The 27,152-nt window shown below is 36.6% G+C and overlaps 1 protein-coding gene and 1 long non-coding RNA gene across 3 annotated transcripts; one reads left to right on the forward strand and one right to left on the reverse strand.

The window, feature by feature from the left end:
* Positions 1-23,315, reverse strand: IQUB (IQ motif and ubiquitin domain containing). 2 transcript variants are annotated; one of them, XM_065048854.1, is made up of 12 exons: positions 23,253-23,315; positions 22,190-22,634; positions 20,858-21,019; positions 20,578-20,753; positions 20,179-20,334; positions 18,073-18,283; positions 14,274-14,449; positions 10,258-10,428; positions 8,984-9,160; positions 7,143-7,391; positions 3,123-3,308; positions 1-852 (listed from the first exon to the last, which is right to left on the reverse strand). In XM_065048854.1, the coding sequence occupies exons 2-12, from the start codon at positions 22,629-22,631 to the stop codon at positions 742-744; spliced, it is 2,217 nt and encodes a 738-aa protein (XP_064904926.1). In that variant the 5' UTR covers positions 22,632-22,634; positions 23,253-23,315; the 3' UTR covers positions 1-741. The 2 variants fall into 2 exon arrangements, with proteins under 2 accessions (XP_064904926.1, XP_064904927.1); XM_065048855.1 differs by lacking the exon at positions 23,253-23,315 and adding an exon at positions 22,958-23,183.
* On the forward strand, positions 23,162-26,234 carry LOC110362818 (uncharacterized). The gene is made up of 2 exons (XR_002420470.2): positions 23,162-23,390; positions 23,991-26,234. It is a non-coding gene; the product is annotated as an uncharacterized LOC110362818 (long non-coding RNA).
* The last annotated feature ends 918 nt before the right edge of the window (positions 26,235-27,152 follow it).

A 27,152-nucleotide genomic window follows, 5' to 3' on the forward strand; every position in this document is an offset into this window, starting at 1 on the left:
TAAGTTTATGGAGAGAATTTACTTCTACTTTAGATTACACAAGCTCCTCAAAAAATGAACATGCTCCAAATAGTCTATATTGTGTATTTCAAAATATGGGTCTGATTTACAATAATTTCAAGATCTTGGATATGACAATTACATAGTGGCAGTGCCACTATGACCATCAAGATGAGCTATAAAAAGTAAAGTTATTCTTTTGCACAAACATTTGCAAGGCAAAGCAGCTATATTTGGAAGGGCATATCAATTCTGGTCTTCTGCAGGAATTCAGGTATGAGGGGTTTTCTGGCTTATATGCTAAAGACAAGAAAAACAAATTTAATATGGTGCTTATAGTATTATTTTTCTAACTAAAAGGTTAATTCCCCAAGAGTAATATTACACGACAGACAGAATGTTCCAGGCAACACAGGCATACACAGAAAGACAGCCACTCTAAAAGATACAGAATTTACAAAGCTCATCAACAACATTTTGCTCTTTAAATAACGACGTTATGAAACATGAAATGCAGTTATATTGACTGGTCAAGATCAAATTACTTTATCGTCAGAAGTTTATTTTGGTCTGTGTAATACAATTAAAGTATTAATGAAAAAGTACATTTCTTTAAAACCAAAGAAATGGTATTAATCAGTAATTCAGTTGATCTCTTTAACTTCAGTTAACTTCGCCTACAAGTTATGGTTTTGTGCCAGTAGGAATAGGTGTCGCTACTAAAAATTCATTTGCATTAGCCTAATTGTCACTCCTATGCAAAAATGATGCCATCGCTGGAATCTGAGCAAAGTGTTTTTTTGTGCGGATATGCTTACGTTTTATTCTGTTAATAAATTCTGCTTCATAAGCCTGAAAGGAAAAAAAAAACAAATCTCATTAAATACAACAAAAATATCTAGCAATTTACATACTGCTTCCTACTTTCAACAGTATAAATGGTGACCCTTTAATAAACTAAGCCAGATCATTTATTCATATATGATAATGAAATATTTTGTAGTTCTATACTGCTACCTTATGGCCCAATAGTGAAAATTGCTAACCACTCCTTGTGAAATAGTAGTCACCTTTTAAAACAAGTAAAACTTCTGGCAATTTTTATCCATTCAAGATAAAACTTAAGTGTTTATTTTCAGGTAAGAACATTTGTACTTATGTTTGAAAATTTAAAAAGGCAATGCTTAACTATCAACATTTGCAAGGTGACGACTACAGGAAATTTCCCTGATAAGAATCATTATTTTAAAATAATAATGGAAGCAAGCATTTTCCAGCATTTTAGTCAGGCTTTGCATTCAGTGATGACACTTTCCTAAATCTCTAGGGATTAGCAGTAGTTCCAATTATGTAATAAACAACCAGAATATTTAGTTGAAAAAACTCTTTGCTATTGCTATAGTCATCATTATGAATAATTGCTATTAATGAAAGTGCTTGAGATGCCTTATTTTGTTTCAGTGAATGAGAAACAATGATTCAACTTATGACATTCTGACTGCTTAATTTTCTTTATTTCACACTATTTTTTTTTCCTGTTTTTTGTTTTGTTTTGTTTTGTTTTTGTTCTTTTTTAACAAAGCTTTGGCTTTGGCTTATAGCTGTTTCACTGCTATTCTTATAGCAGGAGCTAAGCAAAAATACCTTATAATTTTAAGGTAGGCTTGCAAACCTCACCTGTTGTTGTTCTGGCCTAACTCCCACCTCCACTGAAGCTCTGGACCTAATCAGGTTAATGGCATCTCTCTGTGACATTCAGACTTTTGAAGTTAATCCAGATAAGTGCATAAGCAGAATCTTCACCTGTCATAATGCTAGTAACATAAATGTATGGATGCAGAGAAGCATCTCTAGATTCAGACTGCCTGAACAACCTTGTTGACTGAAAGTGACACAGAGGAGTCAATACTGGAATTTCCAACTTGCAATTGAGAAAAGAAAGGTAACAGCTGAAATTGTATTTGTGACGCACATATATTGTGTTAGAAATTAAATACACCTTGAACAAAAGAACACTATACAGTAATGACCTCATATCACTACTTACATAAATCAATAACCTAGAGTTGAAAGGCTTAATAATCCCTTACTAATTGCAGGACAAACACAGCTCACAGGATTCTCCTGTGCCTTAGAAAACTAAATAGTCTACCATATGATGTCCAGTGGAGTGAGATATTTACCAGACTACCATGTTTAGATACAGAATTTGGGGAGAGTGTTGTAAAAATACAGAGTTTCAATGACTTTAACAAATTCTTAAGTTTTAAAACGCAGAACAGCAATTACTTTTCTATTGCTTAACTGAGAATTTTAAGATTGCATTGTCAGGGGTACTTAAATAACATCTATGTAAGAAAGTAAATTGAGACAAATTTTATTATGACAAATGGTTAAGTTCTAGACAATAAGCCATTCTGTTATTTTACGAGAAATTTAAAAGGCCAGAGACTAATGAAGCCAGAGCATGTGCGAGAGCACAGGCACACAGTTGTCACAGTATTTATGGTTAGTCTTTAGTATGTTTCTCATGCAGGTCAGCTCTTGTCTGACCTCAGCTGAAGGCAGAGCATAGGCAAGGGCCTCAAGATGCATCAGGGGAGGCTTAGACTGGCTATTAGGAAAAAATTCTTCACTGAAGGGGTTGTCAGGCATTGGAACAGGCTGCCCAGGGAAGTGGTGGAGTCACCATCCCTGGAGGTGTTTAAAAGATGTGTAGATGAGGTTCTTAGGGCCGTTATTTAGTGATGGTGCTAGGTTAACGGTTAGACTCAACGATCTCTAGGATCTTTTCCAACTAAAATGATTCTTTGTTTCTGTTTATGATTCTTGGCACTATTCTCAGTAGGTGACATGGATAAGGCCACCTAGCTTCTTGCCTTTTCGGAGGGAGAAGGCAGAGTTCAGGTATATGGATGCGAGTTGTATGTGCTAGCTGTCCTCCAGACTACTGTGTGTTTTATTATATTTAATAGTAGAGATGCAATCATTTATATAGTCTCAATAGGCCAATTTAAACATGGATGAGTGTAAGGACTAAATTTGGCCCAAATTCATGAGTCACAGGAGTCTATTAAAGCATAACATAAATATTGTAAAACATTAAACGCATCAAATTTTACCTTCTCAAGGTCACACAGCTTAAGATGTTCATCTGCCTCATCTTTAGTGAGGAGAATAGTGTTCCACGGAGACCACTCATGCCGCTTATCCCATCTGACCATAACCAAATCATAGAGGTCACTGCAGGCACTGAGAGCTGACTGACAGCCCCATATGTTCTCAATCATGTACTGCAGATCTTGATGCTGAAATGGAAAACAGGGTAAAGAAGGAAGAAGCATGTTTCATTTGACAACAAAAGCATTGTAACCATATAAGAATATAAATGAAGTTTTGAGTAAAACATTTTTCTATGCATGTCACATAATCACTTGGTTAAAGAATGTCTAGACATACACATCTTCCGTTAGCACGGTGGGGCAATTATTAACTGCATTTTTCTTGTATCATCTCTAAAATTTTACATTCTTACTTTGATTATCTCTGCCAATGGCAATTCATATCTTCTACTGACATCCTGATTGCTTAACTGTTCTTATAAAGCTTCTTAAATCTCATGGTTTTTGTCATGTTTAAGCCTGTTCACACCTCTCTGGTTAATAATAACAATTATCCATCTCTGTCACAACTGAGATGACTTCCCCATTTCATTCTCAGATTGGGAACTAAAGGTATTCAATAAATGAGTTATTGCACTACTTAATTACTTGAAGTTTACATATAATCAGAATAATCTGGTCTGGAAGATGCAGAAAATTATGACAAGAAGAACTCGCACCTGTGACAGACCCCAAATCACTGCCTGCTTTGTTTTTTTCCCCTCACTCTGCTGTTGACATATGGAGAGTTTATTGTCCCCAGGATGCTGTTTCTCATTTTACCAAATGAGTTTATATGATAAATAGTTATGATACAATACTAACAAAAAAATAATAGGAGGCCTGTTAATAAAAGTTCTCTAGCAAAGAAAGGCCTTTAAATGTACTTTAAACCCATGTCTAAGGTTAACTTACATTAGTCTTACTTTGTTTAATTTATTACTAGCCATCTGAAATCACTACTAAATCTTGATAAAGACAGTCACAGTCTTCTGAATGAAGGGAAAAAAAAATGGGATGGCAGTTATCACTGAACGTTGGCAAGTTTTTCTGTCACACTCCATGAATTTTTCTCAGTATTAGTCATAAAAAATTCTTGGAAGATTTTTATCTACAGGAGTCTGTAAACCACAGACTGTTAAATACGTTTTCCTTCAAGCTAGCCATTTAAAGAAGACTCATTTCTCTAAAAAGGAATCTCAAGTTAATTAACTAAATAATTATGTTTACGTGTTACTTATTCAATTTCTGACACAGGATGAATGAAACTATACAAACACAGTGCTTTAGTGAAATATAGGTTCATGTATCCTCATCCATCATGCTTCCAAAATCCAGAAGCCCATGTAAATTTTTGCCAGGGAGAATGTAAGAAAAAAGCTGGGCTTAGAACCTCCACTGGTAATAAATCTGTGCCTACTGATTCCAAGAACACAGGACTGTCATATAGCTGCTCTTAAAGCTGGTTTTACAGGGCCTCCTTTATTAGGTAGCATTAATTGGCTTCTTCTTTCAGTATTTCCTCCTTTTCTCAAAATTTCAAATAACTTCTGTATCTTCTTCTTAGAAGTCAGATTTGCAAGTAGGCATATTAGCAAGTACTATTTTTGTGCCAAGCTACACATCTGAAAAGTTACCAGAACTTGCAAAAATCTATACTGAGGCATATAAGGGTCCATATAAAACAGATCCACAATGTGACTCTTCCTTTTTCCTGGATTACTTTTTTTTTTTTTTTTTCCCTGAAAAACAGGCAAAAGCTTGTTCAAGCTTCTCAGGTAATGAGGAAGAGTTTAATTTAAGAGACTTCTTCTGCACTTTGTAAAGGTAAGCATGCATTTTGCTGTGAAATTTTATAATTGGTTCATATCAAATAATGCTTTCCCTCCTCTCCCCCGCCCCCAGTTTGTCCTCTGCTCACAAGAAACAGGAACAGCCTTCAAGTACTGTCACTGGCAGGCTGGGAGCAAGTATCATTGAATGCTCAGCAGGTGAGGCTGCGAAAGAAGGGCAGGCAGCAAATCCAATACAGGAGTAAAGTGTATTTGTAACTTCAAATGAATACGACATTGCCATTAGGATGTTGTTCATCAAGAATAATAAAAGCCGTAGTATGTACCATTGATTTTAAGGAGTGTGGCATAGTTAAACCCTCTGAAAGAGTGAAGGGCAGCCTCAGGAGTTGACGTATTTGCTGAACTAGTTCTTTTTGATATGAGAAGGGTCTTAAGCTGCTCTAAAGTGGAAGTTACTGGAGGTACCATAACACCAACCAATGGCTTTTTGCCTTTTAAACCTTAGCAGCACTCATATAGTGGGTCAACCCAAACACAGTTCAAATCAGTATATAAGAGATCTGAAGAAAAAACTTTTATCACAAAAGTCTTGCATCTATCCACATACAATACAATTGGACCCAGTAATGGTACTGCACTGGGCAACGAATGAAGCTGTCATAGCTGCTTGCAAAAGACTTTTAGTTGTGCCCAATTCATTTCTAGATGCCTCAGAGCTGTTTTCTGGATATAAGTGCAGAAGGGGACAGATGGTTGTTGGGAGGAGAAGGGAAAAAAAACAAAATAGCTCAGAAAAAAAGTAATAATTTAAGGAAATGTTAGCAAAATCCCATGGAAATTAGTGATTTAAGATACAAACATCTTGCTTAGATATTTAAAACTCTAAAGAAAATATGCTTATATAGATGAAAATAACACAGTATCTAGAGATGTTGCAGTGGTACAACCACAAACAGAACTGTGAGGGCTTTCGGTGTGAGCAGTTAAGCAGCAGTCATGTTCAGTGCATCAATGGCCACCAGCCATCACAAATGATGTCATGTCAGAGGTCCAAAAGATTTTGGAGGATGTTTACATATTAAGATAAACTAAGTTGGACAGAGACAAAAAACCTTTCTGCTTAAGTGAAAATAAATGTAGGTTCTTTGATCATATTTCTTAACACAGGCATGATAATTAAAGAATCCTAATCTTCCTTTTGGGAACTGCCACTGGCAAAGTACTAAACCACAGCATGGCTTGTTTTGGTAGCAGTAGGATATTGATGACTGTTTTTTATTTGCTTTGTACTGAAAATACAGTTCAAAAACTATTCTATGAAAGTTGATGCTGCAGAGATTATAATACTAAATCTCAGAAAGTCCAAATAAAACTCAGCTGTCCCATATTTTCAATAAATAACACTTTGCAATTACCTCAGATTTAAAACTTTGCCAGTGGATATTGGATGTAAAATTCTTTTGTTAACAAAACAAGTAATAACTAAAAGAGAGAATTTGCTGAGGACAGAAGCGAAAAGTTCTTTGAACTGAGTTGTTCCAGTAACGATTATTAAGAAATATCAGTCACTTAGTAATATTGCAGAAGATTATAGATGCAATGATGGTAAAAAGTTTAGAAAATTAAAATATTTAGTGAATCCCTCTCCTAATAAATGCAAGGCAGTAAAACTTCCAACTATATAGATATTCTACTGACATAGCACAGGAATGTCAAAACATCAGGTCCTTTACCTTTTTCCATCTGAGAACATAAAACATTTTTGTTGTATTATTAAAACAGCCCAAATAATGGGGTTTTAAATGTTTTACTAGCATTATGTCTTGAACAATATTATAGTCACAAAAACAGATGATGTTAGTATCTTTACAGATTATGTCAGTATCTTGAAGCAACAGGACTGCCATAGCAGAACCAGAAGAAGAATTTGGATCATGTGATTCTTTGACCTATCAGTGAGACATCTACCTTCTTTCAATGTATAGCTTGTAATTACTTTCCAAAGTACTAGACTTCAAGAGCTTAAGTGCTTCTTCCTTATGTGTGGAACATCCCACATCACAGGAAGAAGTTTTTGTAGCTTTTAGCCCAATTCTCAACCTGTCAACAATATACACAAAATAAAGGAAAAATTATAGTCAAAGCCATTGGTTTCCATTATTAACAATGCTCTTTTGGACAGTACCTGAACTAAGAAAACAATTTTAGCATCATCCTGATAATCAACTTCAGACCTTCTGAGATTTTCTAGTAGAAGTTTGTACTTCAAATATGCATCTCGTTGCCGAGCCTCATTATCAAGCTTGCAACACAAGTGGCATCTGCCAAAGGTGCAGGAATTAGCAGGAACAGGAAACTCAGTAGATGGTAAGTAACTTTCACAACTGTGACAGAAGTTAACATTTTTATAAAGCTTTAAGGGATCTGGTGGAACCTAGAAGATTAAAAAAAAAAAAAAAAAAAAAAAAAGTTAATTTACCACAATCTTTGTATTACTTGTGTGTCACCCTACCTCTGTCAGAATACATTTTACATATATTCATGCAAGTATTCCAATATGTAAAAGCTAGTAATATTTATTTTAAAATAGCCAATAGTGTGGGGCTTTTTTTAATAGAAGACCAAAAGCTATTGTATTTTCTCACTGTACTTGTTAAAATCAGCTATTTAAATCAGTCAATTTATTTTTAAGCTATATGAAGATCCTAGACATTATGCTCCAATGCTCTTGCTGATGCTTTTACATATGCAGATTGTCAGCCATTCTGGAAAGATGATAACAAAGAGAAGAAAGAAACTAATTCTTCAGCATTTAATTTTTCATACAGAATCTGCCCTTTATGTCAAAGCTAAAACCTTGAGATTGACATATTAATATTTTGGCATAAGAATACAAAATCATCAGAGCCACATGTCCAAAAAAACAATATAGGGGAAGATAATAAACTAAACTTGCTAATTAACTCCCCATCCTCATATTGCTTCATGAGTTCTGGAAAGAATATAATGTAGTGTGTGCAGAGGGCTCGAGCCTGTAATTGGGTAGGTTATAGTAGTCTGGAAACCCAGCTACCTATTGTGGTCATCTGCCTTTTTCTGAAAGTACCCTGAGAATTGGGTCACTTTGACTGTTAATAAACTGCCATCTTTTTCATGGTCTACAGAAAGTTACAAGATCCAAATACAAATATAGGTGCAATTCAGCCATCAACTCAAGATACAGTTAACCAAAAGCTACAGAAGATAAAGATCTCCCATCTCCAGTCTCTGTTCTGACACATCTAGGTAACTCTGTTCATAAACCTTGTGTAAAATAACTGTTATTTAGTCCTAAATCTAACATTTACTGATCCTCTATTTCTGAGATACCATCAACCACTATAAGAGGAATCCTTTTCTGACAGACGCAGAATACATGTTGCTGCCTAAAGCAGCAACATATGATAATGAATCATGTTTATAATTGTAAACTGTAGTCAGAAAAGAAAAACAATCACACAACTTGAGATGTCTATCACTTTCTCCACTTCCTAGCTATATCTTCTTCTCATGAATTAGCAACTAGTTGTGCAAATGAAGCTTGTAACAGCTCTTGGCAAGCTCATTAGACGTCTTCCTTTCTGGACACATGGGATGCTGCACCTTGTCCAGTGGAAAAAAAGAGACAATTTCTCTCGCTGTTTGTTCCCCATTTGCTATTACATTTTACTGTTACCATCCCATAACATCTACCATTTATTGTTCTCAGATTTTTTTATTTCATACATAGTGTTCCTGGGCTCTCACAGTGCTACCAGCCACTTGTCAGGTTCTTATAGCCATGCCTAATGCCTCATGCTTCCTATCCGACTATATAAGCTTATTTATGCAAGGTCTGTGTGCTTGCAACATTTAACTTCTTGAGGAACTCCTGCAGCAATTCTACAGCAAAATGTTAAATAAAAAAGTTTTCATTGTTTTCCATTTCCTTCTCCACCATCCTTAGTTCAATGACTACTGTGTCAGACTGTAAAATAGGAATAATACCTTAAGTATCTTAGCAACTTCAGGGTTAAACTTTGGAGTTTTAACATACTGAAGAAATAATGTACAAATTCTTTTCCTCAGTCCTTCTAAGTTGCATTCTTTCACCTCTCTCGACATAAGATCAACTTCCCTGTCAATTAACTCCAATATTTCCTGTGTTAATTTACATTCATGTTCCTGAAAAAAAAACAGAATGAAAAAGGAAAACAAGTTCCATAACAATAAAGTAGCAGACAAACAAAATAATTCTAATGAAAGCAAACTATGGATGGATGATTGGCACAGAATCCATATCTCTGTATGTTCAGGTAAGAATGTGTTCACAGAAGGTTCTTAGTGTTTTAGGAAAACAACCTCCAAGAAAACTAATGTAAAGAACTACAAAATTGAGAATGCTTACAGATTCTGCTTTTAGGAGCCTGTATATACACCAAAGCTGTGAGGAACTGTAAACCTGGAGGCTTTAAAAAATGCTAAGCAGAGGCATACAACACATGCAAAATTTTCAGTCCCCAAAAGCCCCAAGAAATATCTCCCTAAGAAGCTTCCTTTGGATTTGTAATGTGTAAACACAGAAGACAGTTAAACAGACAAACAAAAACCAACCAAACAACACAAACAAAACAAAAGAAAACCCACACAAGAGGCAAAAGACCAGGCAGCAGCATTCTATTGTAGTTTGATGCCAACAGTATCTTCCTGAAAGTACCTTGAAATGCATTATTTTTATACTTTAATAAATAAATAAAACATGTATGAAAGACTAAAAGAAATGCAAACAGCAGCAGTAGGGTTGGGAGTGAGACGCAAAGGAAAAAAAAATAAATCAGCATTTACCATGCATAAAACTGGTAACCCAAACCAACACAAAGATAAGGTTCAGAACAGACATTTCAAAGAACTAAAAAACCAAAAAATATGAATAACCACTTACATCTCTGCCATGGTTTTCATAGTTATAAATATTAAGATAAACTTTGTACTAAAAATGTATTCTATATTAATGTATCAAAAAGTCTAAGACCATGGGTTTAAAATTCTAAGACAACTTGAAGAGAAATGTGCACATCACAAAGCGAAATATGAATTCAGAGTATATCTAGAATGTCAATTCCACTCTCATGCCAGGTGGTACACAAGGTTTTCTCTTGCTGACAGCTGATCATCCAAGCACCTGTCTGCCAGAAGCAGCATTGCTTATATGTCTACATAAGTGACTGCATCTTTGGGAAGTACAGCTTCAAGCTAAACATAAATAGAAAAATCAAACATACCTTCATTCTAAGTCTGAGTATTCCCAGCACATCCATTCTCTCATCTTTTGGGATGTCATTCATGCTAATGCTGTTGTAGATTTCAAGTAGTTCTCTGGCACGGAGTATGTTCGGTGTATCCATTTCAGTGATTTTTCCATCATACGCTTTCCATCTCTTAGGTTGTGTACACTTCAGAAACAATTTGTATAACTCTGAGCTATTATAATCTGATCACCAGCTGAACAAGTGCATTATGTTACATCAAGTTTCACCAGAGCAAATAGGGACTTAACATTAATGCTTGACTAATACAAAAGGCTTATTCTATTGTCGATATTTATACAGTACCTTTTCCACCAGAGTAAGTATCCAATTATACACTTTGTTTAAAGTTGCAGGTCATGAAAATTTTGACTTACAGTATATTAAAAGTAAGTAATATTCTCCTACAGGGATATGCTCTGCTTCTTTAAAATAAATTTACTGAAAGCAGTGTTAGAACACATTTGCTCTGTATTTCATCTTGCAGTCATAAATCCCTCTAAACTATCAGTAAAAATCAATGGGACTGTTGACTGTGTAAAGATTGCAAATTTAAGGCCTCAGAGTCTGCTCAATACAAAATATCTCCAGGGAACTGTTCTACTTAACCTAGCTATACAGACAGATAGAAGACATAGACTTTGTTACAGCGAAGTCAAAGCATGAGTTTACAGCTTCTCGGACACTTCAGATAGCTGCTTCTTTGCTAATGTAACCCATTACTAGATGCCTACTACTTCAGTTGTCTCTTTGCACGTATTCAACTTCTATAGGTAGTGAGAAGTTACATGGTGTCAGCTGCCCCACTCCGTTTGAAAAGTCCGAGCATTCTCCTCTTTCTAGAGGACTGGTTTTGGCTGCAAACCACACTGTTCCATGGGGACTAGGTCACCCTGGAAGTAGGTATCTCAATCCAGTAGAAAGATGGTGTTCAAAACCTGCTACCTACCATCACCTAATTCCACTCCCTTTCTTTAGTCATACATTGGGACAGCTACTTGGAACATCTTTCTGAGTATTAATTATTCCCTCTCACTGCATTTGGAATTTGAACGCTCACAAACACTGTGAAATTCACTTTGCAATCTCTGTATGAGTTAACTACATACAGCAACACTTCATGTAGCATTCACATGCTGAATAGCTTTCTGGACAAGATCCCAGCATTGATGTAATCATTATTTTGACCAAATACACAGGCTTGCTATGGTGATAAGTAATAAAAATACCAAGAATACTGGATAGTTAGAACAGACATGATTAATAACACCACAATAAAAATTGAGCTTTTCTCACTTCAAAATAAATAAACTATAAAGTTAGGTAAGCAAAAGAAAGACAAAATAATTGAAAAAAAAGATTTAACACTGAATAATTAGATTTAGTAACATTATCAGTGGAGGTGGAATGCTAATTAAAGGAGGTATTGTTAATCACGGGTCACAATTCAGAGCCAAAACTGATTAAGAAATGCAATAGCAAAACCAGACATTGGTAAAAAATAAAAAACTTAATTCCTTAGTGGAATCTTTGAACTTCTGCAAAACTAGAAAGAGGCGATTTTCTCCATGTCATAAAAAAGAAGCATCCTCCTGTACTTTGTGACTTGGTTTCACTGTCTTTGTACAGTACTAGAAATTCTGAAACAAGTAAACAACAAAAAAGCCCTCACCAAATTAGAAGCTATACAATGCTGCAAATCCTTTGCACGACAGACTGGCAAAAATCACCATTTTCCACAGAGTAGTTAATTCAGCACGTACATTTGATCCTGTAATCACTTATTATAAGACAGAATGTCATTTGCTTATGCTAGGGAGAGTCAATGGGCAGAGTTTACCCTAGGAAATGGTTATTGAAAGTGGGTTCTCCTGATAAATTTGCACAACCCCCATATGAGGTAACAGTCTGGGTATTCTACTCTGCAAAGTGACCCTTAACATAGACCAACTATACTATGATAATGTTTAAATTATTAAAAGCAAGATAACATATCTGTAACTTCTGTAATTTTTCTTACTACCTCATCATAACTGGATATCACATAAAACAATTAAAAAGAAAAAAAAGTTATGCAGCTTTTTACTGGGAAAAAATACAGAGGTCTCATCAATATGAACATTCCAGTATTTCAGAAATAATTCCAAGCTTTCTCTTTTCAGGACTATTTTCTTGTATTCAAGATTGATGTGAGAAAACTAAAACTTCCAGAGTTTTTTGCCAGCTTTTTCTTGCCTTCTAGTCTGCTGGCACTGCTGTGGAATTTACAATAATCCTGTTATCTGTATTACTTCAGAGCACAAGACTACTCTAACTGCACTCTGCTGGCAATGCATGAAAGCTGAACAAAAAACACCTGAGGAGAGAAACACACCAACACAGACATAGAGAGAAAAAGATAAGAAGTGCAAAAGAAAATCCATAGGATGGGTGCAGAAATAGCACAAAACATGAAAGGTATAAACTGAGCAATAGTTAATAACTACTCAAATTCCTTTAAGAAAATATGATTGCTGTATAGAAGCTTAATTAAATACTTCCTGTTCAAAACACAAATGCTGAAGAATGAGCTCAGTGTAAAAAAGAACTCCCTAGAATGTAGCGCACACACAACCAGTAGAAACCACTGTAAAAGCACATATGCATGAGGAGGTACATGCCTAGAGTAGGAAAGAAGGGCACAAAAGTTTCCACAGAGAAGCAAGTTTTGTATCACATTGGCTATTGCAGCAAAATGAAATGCTTGTAGTCTTCAGATGTGAAAGGTGTTATTTCAGTTTTAACTGGCAAGTGTCCAGATTAACATTATCAGCTCAAAGTTCGAGAAATAACTCAATAAAGCAGCTATATTCCACCACTCCCAGGATAAATTTCATAGTACAGTTTACAGTGTTTAAGTCACAGTGTTACTGTCATAACAAGCCACCCATTGAATTTTGAGATGTCCCAAATTATTTTTATTTATTTCATTTTTTAAGAAATGCAGAAATTGTTACTTTCTTTGCCTCTGAGTTAGGCTGCTACATATGTCAACAATTTAGAACAGCAGTCAAAACCCTATAGCTGCCATGATAAAAAACATGAAAATAAAAGGTTGCAGTTCAGAAGCTCAGTAGATTTTCAAATTAAAAAGAACTCAATCTCATTACTGAATAACATAATTTGTAAATGTAAAATATGAATAAATAAATTAGTATTACGTGCTTCAGAAACAAGTCCAATGTTTGGAGAGAGCGTCTCTTGTCTCTCATGTGACTCCTGAATCTCCAAACAACTATCACTAGGAATTATGGTACTGAAGAACATTTTGCTTCTGATTCCTAGATGCAAGAAAACAGTATCACTTGTAAAATAAATATTGGGAGTAAGCTATATAAGGTGGGACACTGGAAAACAGTCCTTAAAAGAAAAATAGAGATTCAGTTGAGAAACATATTTGCTTTAGACTATTCCAGGCTTCTTTTTCTGAGAAGATAACAGAATAGATTGCAAATGATAGAAGCAAATATTTAATATAGAAGTGATTCAAGGTTTTGATATCATTCCTAAATATTTAGTTTTCTGGGTCTTTTCAGTCTTGAAAGCAGAAATAGAGAATATAATCACATCATGGCAGTAAACTTGGTAATAGATTCACCAACATTTCAAATACGTAATTTGTTCATAATGAAGAAAAGCAATAGATGTTATCAAACCACTTTTTACAGTCGAGTTCCCATACATCAGTAGTAAAAAGAAATGAAAAAATATTTTAAAAGTCTCTTTTGGTCCTTCAATCAGTCACAGAGCTAAGAAATTCTCAGCTTGGGAAAAGAAATGCACCAAATTTTATTGACATGAACAACTAGATAGTTTGGATATTTATAACATTAGCATTCACATGATTAACTGTTAAAGCTAGAAAAGTTACTTTTGGCAAGTAGCCTGCAGATGTCTTTTCTGTTCCTGTACTTTTGTTTTCTTTATGTTCAGCCTAAAATTACATCACTGACCTTATCCAGAAAGTTCAGTATTGCTTTATGTTGATTCTCCTCATCTGCATTTAGTTTGTGTCTCCCAATGGAAGCAATCAGCTGTGCCTCTTCTTCCAGGAGTCCACACAATGCTGCCTTTCTTTCAGCTCCAGTATAAGTTCTGTTAATCCGTTCAGTCTCCTCCTGCCTCCATACTACAGATATAAATATTTTGAGTATTTTTACAAGATGTTTTCAAGTGAAATTTCTGCTTTCATATTAAAGAAATAACATAATTTTCAATATTTGTTAAAAGTCAGTTTCTATATTAAGAAATTGATTGTTATGCATACTTTCAATACAAGCAAAATGGCCCAGAAGTTAATGTAAATTATACAGATGTTCTGTGAGAGCGTGTGTGTGTACATCAACCCTAAACTGGCAATTCATACTCCACACTCAAAGATGGGTTAGGGTAAAAAGAAGCTCTATGTGAGAAAAAGGATTTAGCTCCTGTGGGAATGTGTGATGAAATGATGTCTTCACAATTTTGCATCTAAAATAACTAAACTCACTGTTTGACTGTCAAACAGCTCCAAAAGGTATGAGCAATAGGAACTATTTAAACAATTGCTCATCAAAGTCACAAGAAAGATACCATGGAGATGATCTCAACCAATTAAGGACAGCATCTTACTGTGGTACCACCAGTACTCAGTGCTGAGGGTATCACTGCTTCTCCCTGCACAAATGAGTAAAACATAAAGAAGCTTGAAGTCCTCCAAAACTGAGATAAAATGTGATGGGCAGTCACATTCAGCACTTCAGATGTTACACCAAATATTTCAGTGGTATCTCCTTTTGCCACCCAAGGCAGAGGGATGCACATTAATAACTAGACAGTCTTTGCTTTACTCTCCCTTTCTTTTTCTCCAACAGAACCCTCCAAGCAGAAGGAAGTGGCGCAACAGTAACACAAGTGTAAGAATCTGCCCTTCTGACTCCTACAGTCAAACCACCAAAACACGGGTACCCACTGCACTTATGTTATACTACTTCATGATAGAAACATACAGATGTATACATATGTGTCTCTCATGCTTTATTTTGTAGTATCCATTTCTTGACTATAACTGCTGATACACAGACTACATGCCTTTACAGAAATCTGTTAGTAAAATCAATTTGTGTTTACTGGATAGACAGTATTTTCCTTTTCATACATCAGAACAATTCCTGGCATCTCTGAAGAATCTGTTCCATTTCAAACACCTCTGGAGTTCTGTAGGTTATTTCCAAAACTTCAACATTCCTGAATAATATCTCAAAGTGTTGTTATTGTTACTGAACAGTTATGCAAAAGCAAAATCCAGCGTAAAAGAAAACAATCCAATATGTGATGCATACTTAGTGAAAAATCCTGTAACATCCTGTATCAGGTAAGATTAGAGGCAGGAAGAGGGAAAGGAGTAAGGTTTATTTTCTGCCTGTGGCTTCCTTATCTATACGATACCTTACGTTTCCTGTTCTAAAATATTTCAATTCATTTCCTTAAGGCTCTCCAAGCTTTGGTATTAACATGACAGCTGTTTGACAAGTTCTGAGTAGTCGAAGATATATTTTTAAATAAAGCCATTTCAGTAAACAAAAGCACTGTATATAATTAATTTACATGAAACTTTATATGCCTGAAGGGGGCAGCAACTTCAAAGGTAGAGGTAATAAATACAATAAGCAATTTTGTAATTACAGAAATGAAGCTGCCAGTTATCATCAATACTCACCTCCTGATTCACCATATATATGTAACCAAATTAAAAACATTCCTCTTAGATTATCTGTTCTATAGGCAGAGTTTTTACTCATTACAATTTTTATTCCAGTTTTCATAAAACAAAGTAGTTCATACTTTTAAAATAAATAATGAGTGTCTTTATATGCAGACAGTCTGAATATATAGATACATCTCATTTGTCCCATACAGTCAACAGGCAAGTTTTTGTACCAAGAGGAACTGCTTGTACTGGCTGACCCTGTAATAGGATCCCCCTGTTGTGATCAGCAGCAATAACCTTCACAGATCCCTGGAGGACAATGGTCTCATTCTATTACTGTCACAATGATTTAGCTTGTGTAGACTGTTGACACTACAAGAATGTAAAAGTAGTTTCACATGCAGGTAGGAAAAAAAACTTCCTAGAATCACTAAGCTCTCTTAAAATAAGGAGCATGACTGCAACTCTCCACATAGAGAAGCAACTAGTCAACAATGGTAAACAAAAACAAAACAGAAAATTTTTACACCAGACAATTATTTTTAACAAAACCTTAAAAAGACATTTCAAATACTGGAGTTTGCTCTATTCCAGTTCTGAAATGGCACATGCTTTTTCAGGTTGCCTGGATATTAAATTCCTGAACATGCATAGCTGCAGGTTTTACTATTTGTGAAGCAAATGACATTAAAATAAGCAAAAGAGACAATTATATAACCGTAAGTTTAAATCTGAAAATATTGGGAATAGCAGTGCTCATTCACAGCTTTAATTTGTCTTTATTGACTCTATTGCGAATAAGACTCTTCAAGCCTAAATAAAGAAAATAAGTGGATCTTACATTTGATAGTGCATTAGCTAAGAAGCTGTTTTTTACATAAAATACTGCGGGAAATCAGATACCAAATAGTAGCACTTGCCATAAGTGGAGAGGAAAAAATGATTATTTGAGTACGTTGGCTTTTGATTATCTAGTCAGACACACCTTTAAAAGGACTGATTCTTGTGAAGTGAAATGCTATCCATGAAGAAAAAGGCGGGCAGGGGAAACAATTCCTAACAAACCACAAACATAATGAAGATACTATTCCCAAAATTCTAAAGTTTAAGACCAGTAATAATTTTTACATTGGTCACAAACAGTAATATTTATGAGTCGTATAAATTCAGACAAAGTGATTTGTTCAATGCCACACAAAGCATGACAGTATTAAAAGATTAACATATAACTTGGGAATTCTTGAATCATGATCCCAAGCTCTGTGAATAACACACACTGCCAAAATTCTGCTCAGTTTACCTCAGAAGAAATAACTGAGTTTAAGGTAGGTCAGGTGGACAAATAAGACTATCAGGACGCCCTGTAGGACCCTAACAGATTGTTAAAATTTTGACAACACAGTTTTGTGAAACACTGAATAAACAAGAAAGGAGAAGAAGCATCAGGAGAAGATAACTAGGACAAAAGGAATAACCTCAGTCATATATTGTAAAATCTGGTCAAAAATTTTATCCATTATAAAGAAATCTGTATTATAATAAATGACATATGATGGATCTTAATACTAATTTCTTCATGGCACTATTTTCAGCATTTAAAATGTAAAATAAAAAGATTAAGTAACTGATTAAAAAAAAACAACAGTTCCTGTTCCTCTAGCTGACCTTAATATTAGAGATGAATGAAAAAAAAAGAATAATAAAACTGTCAAATAGCACTATTCTACAAGCTGATTATTTTCTAAAAAAGTACTGGTTTTGGTTAGGATAGAGTCCATTTTCTTCATAGCAGCTTACATGGTGCTACACTTTGGATGTTGATAACACAGAGATGTTTTAGTTATTGCTGAACAGTGCTTACACAGTGCCAAGGACTTTTTTCTGCTTCTACTAATATACAGAAGTCAAATAATTATTTAAAAATGAAATTCCGACGTAAATTAAAAAAAATAAAAAATAAAAAATCAAGGAAGTTATCTGAAGAAATGTAAAAAACTTAAGTTTGTTTTAAACATACTAATATTTTGCAGATTTAAGAGTGCCTCTTTAGGAAAAAAACTTACGTTCTAAAGCATGGTACAGTAGCTCAAAGTCTTCTTTTGTTTTAGGGTTCAGTCTTCGCTCATTCTCCCTTCTCAGTTTTTTTTCTTTTGCTTTTTTTTTCTGTAACTCTTCTTGTGCCTCCCATGTCAGCCTTAACCTCTTTTTTTCCCTCAGCTTTTGTACTATATTCATAGCATGCCAGCGACGGAAATATTTCTGTAATACTATTACCTATATGTGATACAACACCAAAGAATCACGAATTTAAAACAAAACAGCATAACATTTTGTTCTTAACTGTTATTTTTTCTAGCTATTTAACTATAGTTTCTAAGACTTGTATTGTACTCAAAATAATTTAAATGCTACAAAACCAGTTTAAACACTAGCATGCTTACTTACTTAGGTAACTGCAGGAGTTTAACCAGTGAGTACAGTGTAGAAACTAATTCAAATATTTAAGTTGAAACATAAATGCAACATAAAATGCAACTACAAAATCCACCTCCCCTTAAAAAAGGTCTTTTGCAATGTATTGTTTTTATTGTTTTCTCTCCAGATTTGTAAGCAGAGGTCCCCATCTTCCTATCAATTTATAAATTGTTTAGACTGGGAATTTTAGACACATATTTGCAAAATTTCTTTTACATTTCTAGATAGAAAAATCCACATGTACAAAGAAGATCAACTGCAATTTCTTTGTAAACAAACAATGGATGCTACCAGTGCTGTCATGACAGAACTTAAAAAAGAAAATGATAAAATCCACCTTCCCAGAGTGTGGCTACTGAAGACGTGGGAAATGTCTGTAGTGTGCTAAGGGAGGACAAGGCACAAGTTCAAGCTCCTGCCAGCTGGGTCAGCACTCACACCACAAGCAGTTTCACCAGGTCAATACCAGGAGCTAACAAGCCTTGCTGAGCACTAAAGGCTGTCAAGCACGAACACACACTAATACAGTTACACTGTCTCTAGAGATATCCTAACCTAACATTTCTCCTGAATATGTCTTCAGTGAGTATTTCAATACAGAACTACACTGCACTGTGCAAATCCATCAAGTGGAACCAACACCACGCTGATGTCTCTCTACTGTGCATTATAGATTACCTATGGATACATTACAGATTTCAGTACACGGCACTAATGATCACAGCAAAGCATATTGGTAGTCCTGAGGAAATGGTTACCTATTTGAGTTCCACTTCTACAAGATGCTTATTGCCCTGAGCTGATGCTGACCAAATAAGAAGTTCTAACAGAAAACTTCTACCCAGAAGATTTCGACATACCTTGTCAATCATGACAATACAATTATCCTACTTACACACTTGGGGAATCAACTGTTCCTCCACTTAGTTAGATTCAGTCTGTCTATTTTAAGCCATCAATTTAATAACTACAGCATTTACAAAACAGTGCTCCACCTAACATGATGCTGGGCGTACTTAATTTAGATGTGCAGCCACTGTAGACATGGTTTTCAAAAAGCAATTTGGAATGCATAAATGGCATGCTCTGCACAAGGAATATATAGAATCTGCCACTGGAATCACCTGCATGAGTCAACTCAGCACACCAGAAAAGCCCACAGCCCCATCGCATGTGTGTGAAAAGAGGGGTTCTACCTCAGTGCCAAAGCAGGTAACTTGAACACAATCCAAACAGGAACAGTTTGCCAAAGGTAACCTACCAAGTCTGTCAAAACAAACAACCAACCCCAGAAAACACAAAAGCTGAATGCAGGTGTACTAAATCCTAACCCAGTACTCCACGCATCTGAGGTCATACATTAAACATATAGCTCAGGTCCTTCCAAAGACATCATGGGAATGCCATAGGGACGAGCCTGTTGTAATCCCTAATGCTCTATATGGAAGCTTAACTGTCACTGTAAGATAGAAAACAGTAAATTGAGAATTCTTAAGAAATCACAAAGTCCAAATGTCACTAAAAACATAGAGCAAACACACACTTCCCCCATACGTGGAAGATTAAAAAATGTGAAGATTAAGCAGACATTTTGCAGTTCACTTTTAAATACCCTCTTTGAACACTTATTAAATATTCAGATAAACTTCATAATTCTTTGCTTTACAGATAGTTTCAAACAGGTGAGAACTTACTGCTTTCAGTCTACGTTCATGGTATTCGTCTGCTGTAAGATACTTTCCAGGACTTATTATTTTGTCACTCACGACTGACACATACAGGCCAACTTTAGTCATCTGTGTTGATGTTGTATTGTTTGTTTGTTGTGACTTATTTTTTTCAAAAACAGTCTGGGAAAAAAAAAGCATGTCAGATTATTACAAAATATACAGAGATTTGTCTCATTACAACAAGTGACAAAATTAGTTATTTGTAACAAAAAATCACATGACTAATGATATTAATCCACTAAATACTTTCAGTTGCACACTTATTTCTGATCTACCTCCTCATTCCTATTGGAAATAATGGTGTCAACATTCTATTTCGTTTGGCAAAAACAACATTTCAAAAAGACGCCACAAAGCCATTACCTGAGTTTCCCTACAAAATAACTGAATTCCTTTGTCAAGTCGTTTTTTGGGTATAGTTTGTGATCCTGCATTATGAAATTCCACTCCTGTTATCTTGTTTTTAAATCCACCCAGAAATGGTTTTTGATAGGTAGGTCTTTCAATTTTTACAACTACATCTTGGAATGAATCAGAATCTGTTAAAATTGAAGTTTCAATATAGAAACATTGTTTCATTTAGTAACAGACTGAGATTAAAGCACAATTATATATCGATACAGGTGTTAAAAACAGCATTTACCTGTTTGCACTCTAACAGTTATGACATCGGGCATATGGTAATCCTCTTGAACTGCTTTCCCAGGAAAACGTTCCTGATCAAGACACAACTTCTCAGACTGGATAGTTTCATCAAGGTTAGCCCCAGTGCTCCTAAGAGTTTCATTGTCCTCAATCACACTTCCTAAAAATAAAACCAATATTAATTCCTGATCAGCTAATAATTATTTCAAGTTTACCCTGAGACAATTTTATTGAAACATTGCAATGCAGAAACATCATGGATTTCTGAGCTGGAAAGGCAGTCTACTCGAAAGTTGAAACAGCGTTATCACATAATTTTTAAAGGGATATCTAACCTAGTACTGTCACCACATAAAGTCACTCACATTACTATTTCTTAAAAGTTACAGTAAGTAAATGTGTTTATTTTTAAATGCATAATTTCAAATCAAAATTATCCTTTTGTACAGTGAATTTTTATTGAAAAATCTTACCTAAACCTGCCCCAATTTAGACCTGATCTGAGCATACAGTGGCTGAATCACTGTTGTCTTTCACGCAATACTTAACATTGTGGTGTTTATTTAAAAACTATATTCTGAACCAGACCTTAACTCAAAGCTCCAGAAATCTCTACTTCTTGATTTAGAGATAAGACTCTACCTGGCTTTGGCACAGAGCCCTTCCTAGGCTGTGATCGCCAGCTACCCACAGTGAGAGTGCCCAAGTGCAGCCCAGCAAGAAGGCAGCGGTCAGCAGGTCTGTACTCCAAGAGTCACTCACTGCGCTCACCTGCTGAATGCAATGTGCCACCTCCCACTCTGAAAACTTAGAGAAAATGAGGCACTGAATTGGGAAGAGGAAGTAACACAGGACACCTAGAACGCAGGAGATGATGGAGTGTTTTGGGGACTGCAGGAGAAAGGCATGCATAATGGCAAGGTGGTGAGCAAGTTACAGGGGAATCTAAGAGAGGTAAAATAGTAAGATGATTGCTATGTTCTAGTCTAAACTGTTACTAGCCCATGTACCCACACAAACGTTTTGCAAATGTGCACAAAGCAAACGTGCACAAAGCACATACACATACCCACACACGTTTCTGGAAATGAAGATCACTCTATAAAATGCCATATTAGTCTATAAATTGCTACTGCAACTTGACATAAAGAATACATTCCTCACCTTTACAAGCATGTTTTGGATGAGAATTTGAGAAGTCACTTCAAGACCAAAAAACAGCGAACATGAACAGAATGAGGGTGTGTGGCATGCAAGAAGCCATAACCAAGTTGAAGAAAAAGAAACCTCTTAAAAGCCCTAATGTTCACCATTTTAATAACTTCTTTACCTGTTACTGCCCCACTTGCAGTATTCTCTGATAGTACTGAGTTTTGAGATGTTTCTTCTTCTCTTTCTGAATTTCTTACTTCAGGTAAAGTAGAACAGTTCTCATTTGTAACTGGAGATGTGCTCTCAAATGATGCTCTGAATGGGGCACCTGGCTCAAACACATCTTGTTTGTTATTTCCAATCACTTCTGGGTTGCCTGGTCCTTCTCCAGGTCGCCCCTGCTGTGTTACACTTGACTGTTCCTGTTCCTTGCGAGCTGCCTGCTGCTCGCTGTCCTCCTCTGGCTGCACAGTGCCTGCAGCTCCCGAAAGCAAAGGTTCCTCTGCCGGGTCCCCGTTCTTGGCCTCTCTGCCTGCTCTTTCTGAGGATGCAGATGGTTGCTCTGCACCTGACCCTTCCGTTCCAACAACATGAAAGCACCTATCCGATGTATCTTCCATTTCCTAAAGTATCAGTTGCACATTTTTAACCTTTCTGCAAAAACATTCACAGTATCTATTTACAATTACATAGTAGCACATTTCTACCACCAAGCATATGGATGACTTACTAACCTGAAAAGCTTTTTCTCTATCTATTCCCAAACAGCCTATTTAGAGTAGCACGAGGTCTTTGCTTCCACCAAATGCAAAACATTTAACATCTCATTGCTCTTTAACGGTGCTAATAGCGCATAGCATTGACAGCAGGCAATCAGCATAACTCATATAAAGAATACATAGAGATAAATCCCTTATATAGGTAAGAATTGACGCAGGACTGTTACCCAGAGACAGCACGCCTCTACGGTTTTCCGTGCTGCCACTGAACTGACACGGGCCGGAAGGATTCAAGCCCCTTTTCACGCAAACCCCCAGCCAGCAGGCAGCTGTTCCGCCCGGCGCCAGGACAGGGCGGCCCCGGCACGCGGCGGTGGGCGGAGCGGAGGCCCGCCGGTACCGCGGGGGGACAGCGGCCCTTGGCACAGGGCGCAGCGGGGCCGGACGGGTTCGGTGGCGGTTCGGCGTACAAGCGCGCCTCTCTCCCCCGCCCCGCACCCCGCTCGGCCCCGCAGCCGTTACTTTCACCCCGGGCGGCCTCTCCGGAGCAGCCGCGTCTGACGTCGGCGGCGCGTCGCGGTAGCCATAGCAACCGGGAATGGGCGGTGCCTCTCGGAGCCCGGGGCCGCAGCACCAGGAGCATGCGCAATGAGGGCAGAGGTAAGAGGGCGGGACTAGACTCCTTTCAGTGGAGGGGCAACGGTCAATACCTGAAGCACAGGAGGGTCCATTTGAATATAAGAAAAAACTTCTTTACTTTGAGGGTGTCAGAGCACTGGAACAGGCTGCCCAGAGAGGTTGTGGAGTCTCCTTCTCTGGAGACATTCAAAACCTGCCTGGACACATTCCTGTGCGATCTGCTCTGGGTGAACCTGCTTTAGCAGGTGGGTTGGACTAGATTATCTCCAGAGGTCACTTCCAATCCCAACCATTCTGTGAAAGGGCAAAGGCACAGAAACCTCCCTGGCTGCACTTTACCCCGCTGCAGTGAGCAGAAGCACCACAGCACCTGGGAAGGCAGCACCTGCAGCAACAGCTGCTCGCTGCCTCCCTGCTGCAATGCCGGTCCCTCTGGTGGGCACGTGTGCCTCAGTGTCACAGTGTCAGCACACTCGTGTTCCCGACAACGGCCATGTCCTATATCGTCATCCATGGTGAGGTGAAGATTTTACCATTTATAGTGGCTTTTCTCTTTCCAGTTTATACTGCAGATAGTAGCAGAAATCACACTAACACCCCAAACTGTTTCCTGTGTATTAGCAACAGCTGCTGTGCTTGGATGCCGAAAGCCCTTGTCCTGCAGCCCTTCGCATCCTCACTGTGTGGTCTGCTCAGCCCAACGGTGCTGTTCTCCCTGAGAAAGACTGCGGATCTGCTGCGAGCACCGAGGCGGTTTGAGTGGAAATTACGACACACATACCAGAACTAAAACCATATGAAGCAGAATTTCCTGGTGTTTGAAACCATCTGAAATGGAATTTCCTGGTGTTTGATGTGTGACTTCCGAGGCAACTCTTAAAAGCGTTTCAGCATGCTACAGGAACACTGAGACTACGCTCACTTCACCCAATAATTTTAGAGGTGAAATACACAGTTCTGTATCACAACTCTGGGAGAATGCTGAAAAAAAGTTATATTTCAGCAGGCACTGACATTGTATCCACGCTCACTAACAATATGCCATGGACACTGTTACCATGTTTCACAGACACTGTTCGACATCTGAACATGGGCCTGCTTCCCATCAACAGCACAGAAACTTCCCATTACTGCTGTTAATGCTCTTTTTTCCAAAACCTCAATTGAACAGGGTAGAACAGGACCAGCAGTAACTATAGAAAGATACATCATTTTGGGTCACTCTTTCACTATTCTATAGTCAACTTGATTCAAAAAACTAATTTTGTTTGCAAGATGATTTTTCATTTTTTTCTGATGAAATAGCATATATGCTGTAATTTTTTTTTTAAAGCAGTTTTCATTCATCTCCCTTTGAACACAATCAGAAATTATGTCAAAGCTTAAAATGGTGCCCTGCTCAGAACACAACCACTCAAAATAGGCTAAGTAGCAGAGAGAGCACGTTGGCAATAACAAGCCCCTCAGTACTGCCGCTGCATGGCAATCCGAGCGCTGCTTTTCTGTCCTGCACACAGGCTGATTTTCACTCGCTTAACAACTTCAATCAGATGATCTCAAACTGTTTTAAAGAGCTACAATTTGTTAATTCTAAGGCTTGCAGTGATTTAACTTACCACATTACAGCAAATAATGATAAAGTCTTTCACATCATCATGTATTTCCAACATAGTTAATGGAGAAAAATCAAGCAAAATCATTACAATCAGTCTCCAAATTATGCCTTGCTAGCATACTCATCTTAAAATATATTATTTGTAACATAGTACTCCTAATATAGATTCTCTCTTGGCTGTAAAATATGTATGCAGTGGTTTGTTGCTACAGTGTGAATTTAAATATCAGATACATAGTTACAGAGTTAATAGCAAGGTAAAAATTACTGTTTCTCTTCTTAGCAAAGATGTATTTTTCAATTAGGCAGGAACAAGAATGACATGACTACACAACACTGTCTAAAAGCCATACACTATTACACCTCAAAATTGCAATCAATTTTTTTTTTTCCTACCTTTGTTCTCAATAACTGCTATTTAAAGTTGATGCTACAACATAAAACTAATTAACTGAGTAATCTTGTGTAGCATAGCAATTAATTTATGCTAAGATAATGAAATCAAATTTAACTAATTAAAAATAATTAAAATTAATAAGACACTCTGAGAATTAGATAAAAAGTCCAGAAAGCTGAGAAATTCCCAGAGCTGGTTTCAGTAGAACCTTTTTAAGACTCAAGATAACCGATTCCTAAACAAACACATTTGTGAAGTCTAATCCAGTGTTTTGGGTAAACATTTAGAAAATGATCCTATTTTGAGTCACATGTAAGAAACACAGAAAAATCATTAAGAATATAAATTAGGAAATACAGTTCTCAAAAAAATCCCCTCAATATAGTAAACAACCTATATTACGGTCCGTACTGAGGATATATTCCTGCATTTGTCAAGATACTGGTATGCTTTCAATCAGTTAAACTCAGTTTTAAAAGACCAGATACAAAATTTCAGCAGCAATGGGACAAGAGACTTCCTCTCCTCTGTAACACAACTCACAAGCTCATAGGAGCTATTGAGTCAGACAACAAATATGGCTTTAGAAGTGGAAAAAATAACAGAGCAAAAAAAGAGAGTTCAGCTAATGTCTCAGTTATGAAGGAGTAGAAAGAATTCCAACACCAATTGTCACCATATTCCAGCAACTTATTCCCCCCCGCCTCAAGTACTGACTGCCAATAGCATTCACACTAGACTTCAGGGTTTTTTTATTACATAATTCACCCTCTTTCAAGTTTGTAATCCTTTAATATTTCTCATGTGAAAATTGTGTTTGTTGACTTTGTAGTAAACCACTTTTCTGGATTGCCACCTAGTGGTTTTCTCTCAGAAGAGACCAGCTTCTACTTTTTTTCAAAACTGAAAAGGCCTTCAAAAACAGCTAATGAAGCAAAATATTTTCCACTTTTTCAATTTTCAAAATGTAAAAATTTCTGTTATTACAGTGACAGTTGAAAAAAACAATGCTAAAGAATTCAGTGAAAATAGTTGCCAGAGTCAATACCCTAGCTACACTTACTAATCTTTACCATCCTATTCCCTAATACCCTGATTGTATGAAATATTATATAAAGATGTAACTAATCATTAATAATAATTGTCACAGGTAGGCCTAATGACTATGGGAAAACCCCTATGACATGTAGCTGTAATATTATGTAAATAAGGTAGTGCAGTGGCACTCTGCCACAAACACTTAACAAACTGCAGATTTTTGTCATTCAACTATATTCTTACCATGAAACTTGCAAGAGCTTTATTAACGGTACTCAAAAAATGCGAGGAGAGGCAAACTTGCACAGTATTGTTAGATCCAGTTTGTGTATTTTTAATTTGGGCCTATAAGTTTCAATCTGTAAAGAAAAGTTTTCAGAAGAAGCAGGCACTGTGTCCATGTAAATGTTTGAAAGAAACTAGCCAGGTCTGTCAAGATCCACCGAATTTTTCATATTACTAAGCAATGGTCAAGGTCTGAATTAATAATATACAAATAAATCTATACAGTACACATTTACATACAAAACCTTTGTAAGACTCCAATACTAGAGTTTGTACCACGTCTTATGCTAAGTATAGTAACCTTCCTGCTAATGAAAAAACTGTTCCTGCTGTCACCTTAAGAGGTGGCCTTCCTTCTCCCCCTCACCCCTCCCATCTTGGGTCTTCTCAGTGCTTCTGACAGTCAACGTTTATGTGGGCAGCAGAGTCAGCCAGTTCAAGACCGACT

This window comes from Columba livia, chromosome 1 (assembly GCF_036013475.1).
Source record: "Columba livia isolate bColLiv1 breed racing homer chromosome 1, bColLiv1.pat.W.v2, whole genome shotgun sequence".
Lineage (NCBI taxonomy): Eukaryota > Metazoa > Chordata > Aves > Columbiformes > Columbidae > Columba > Columba livia.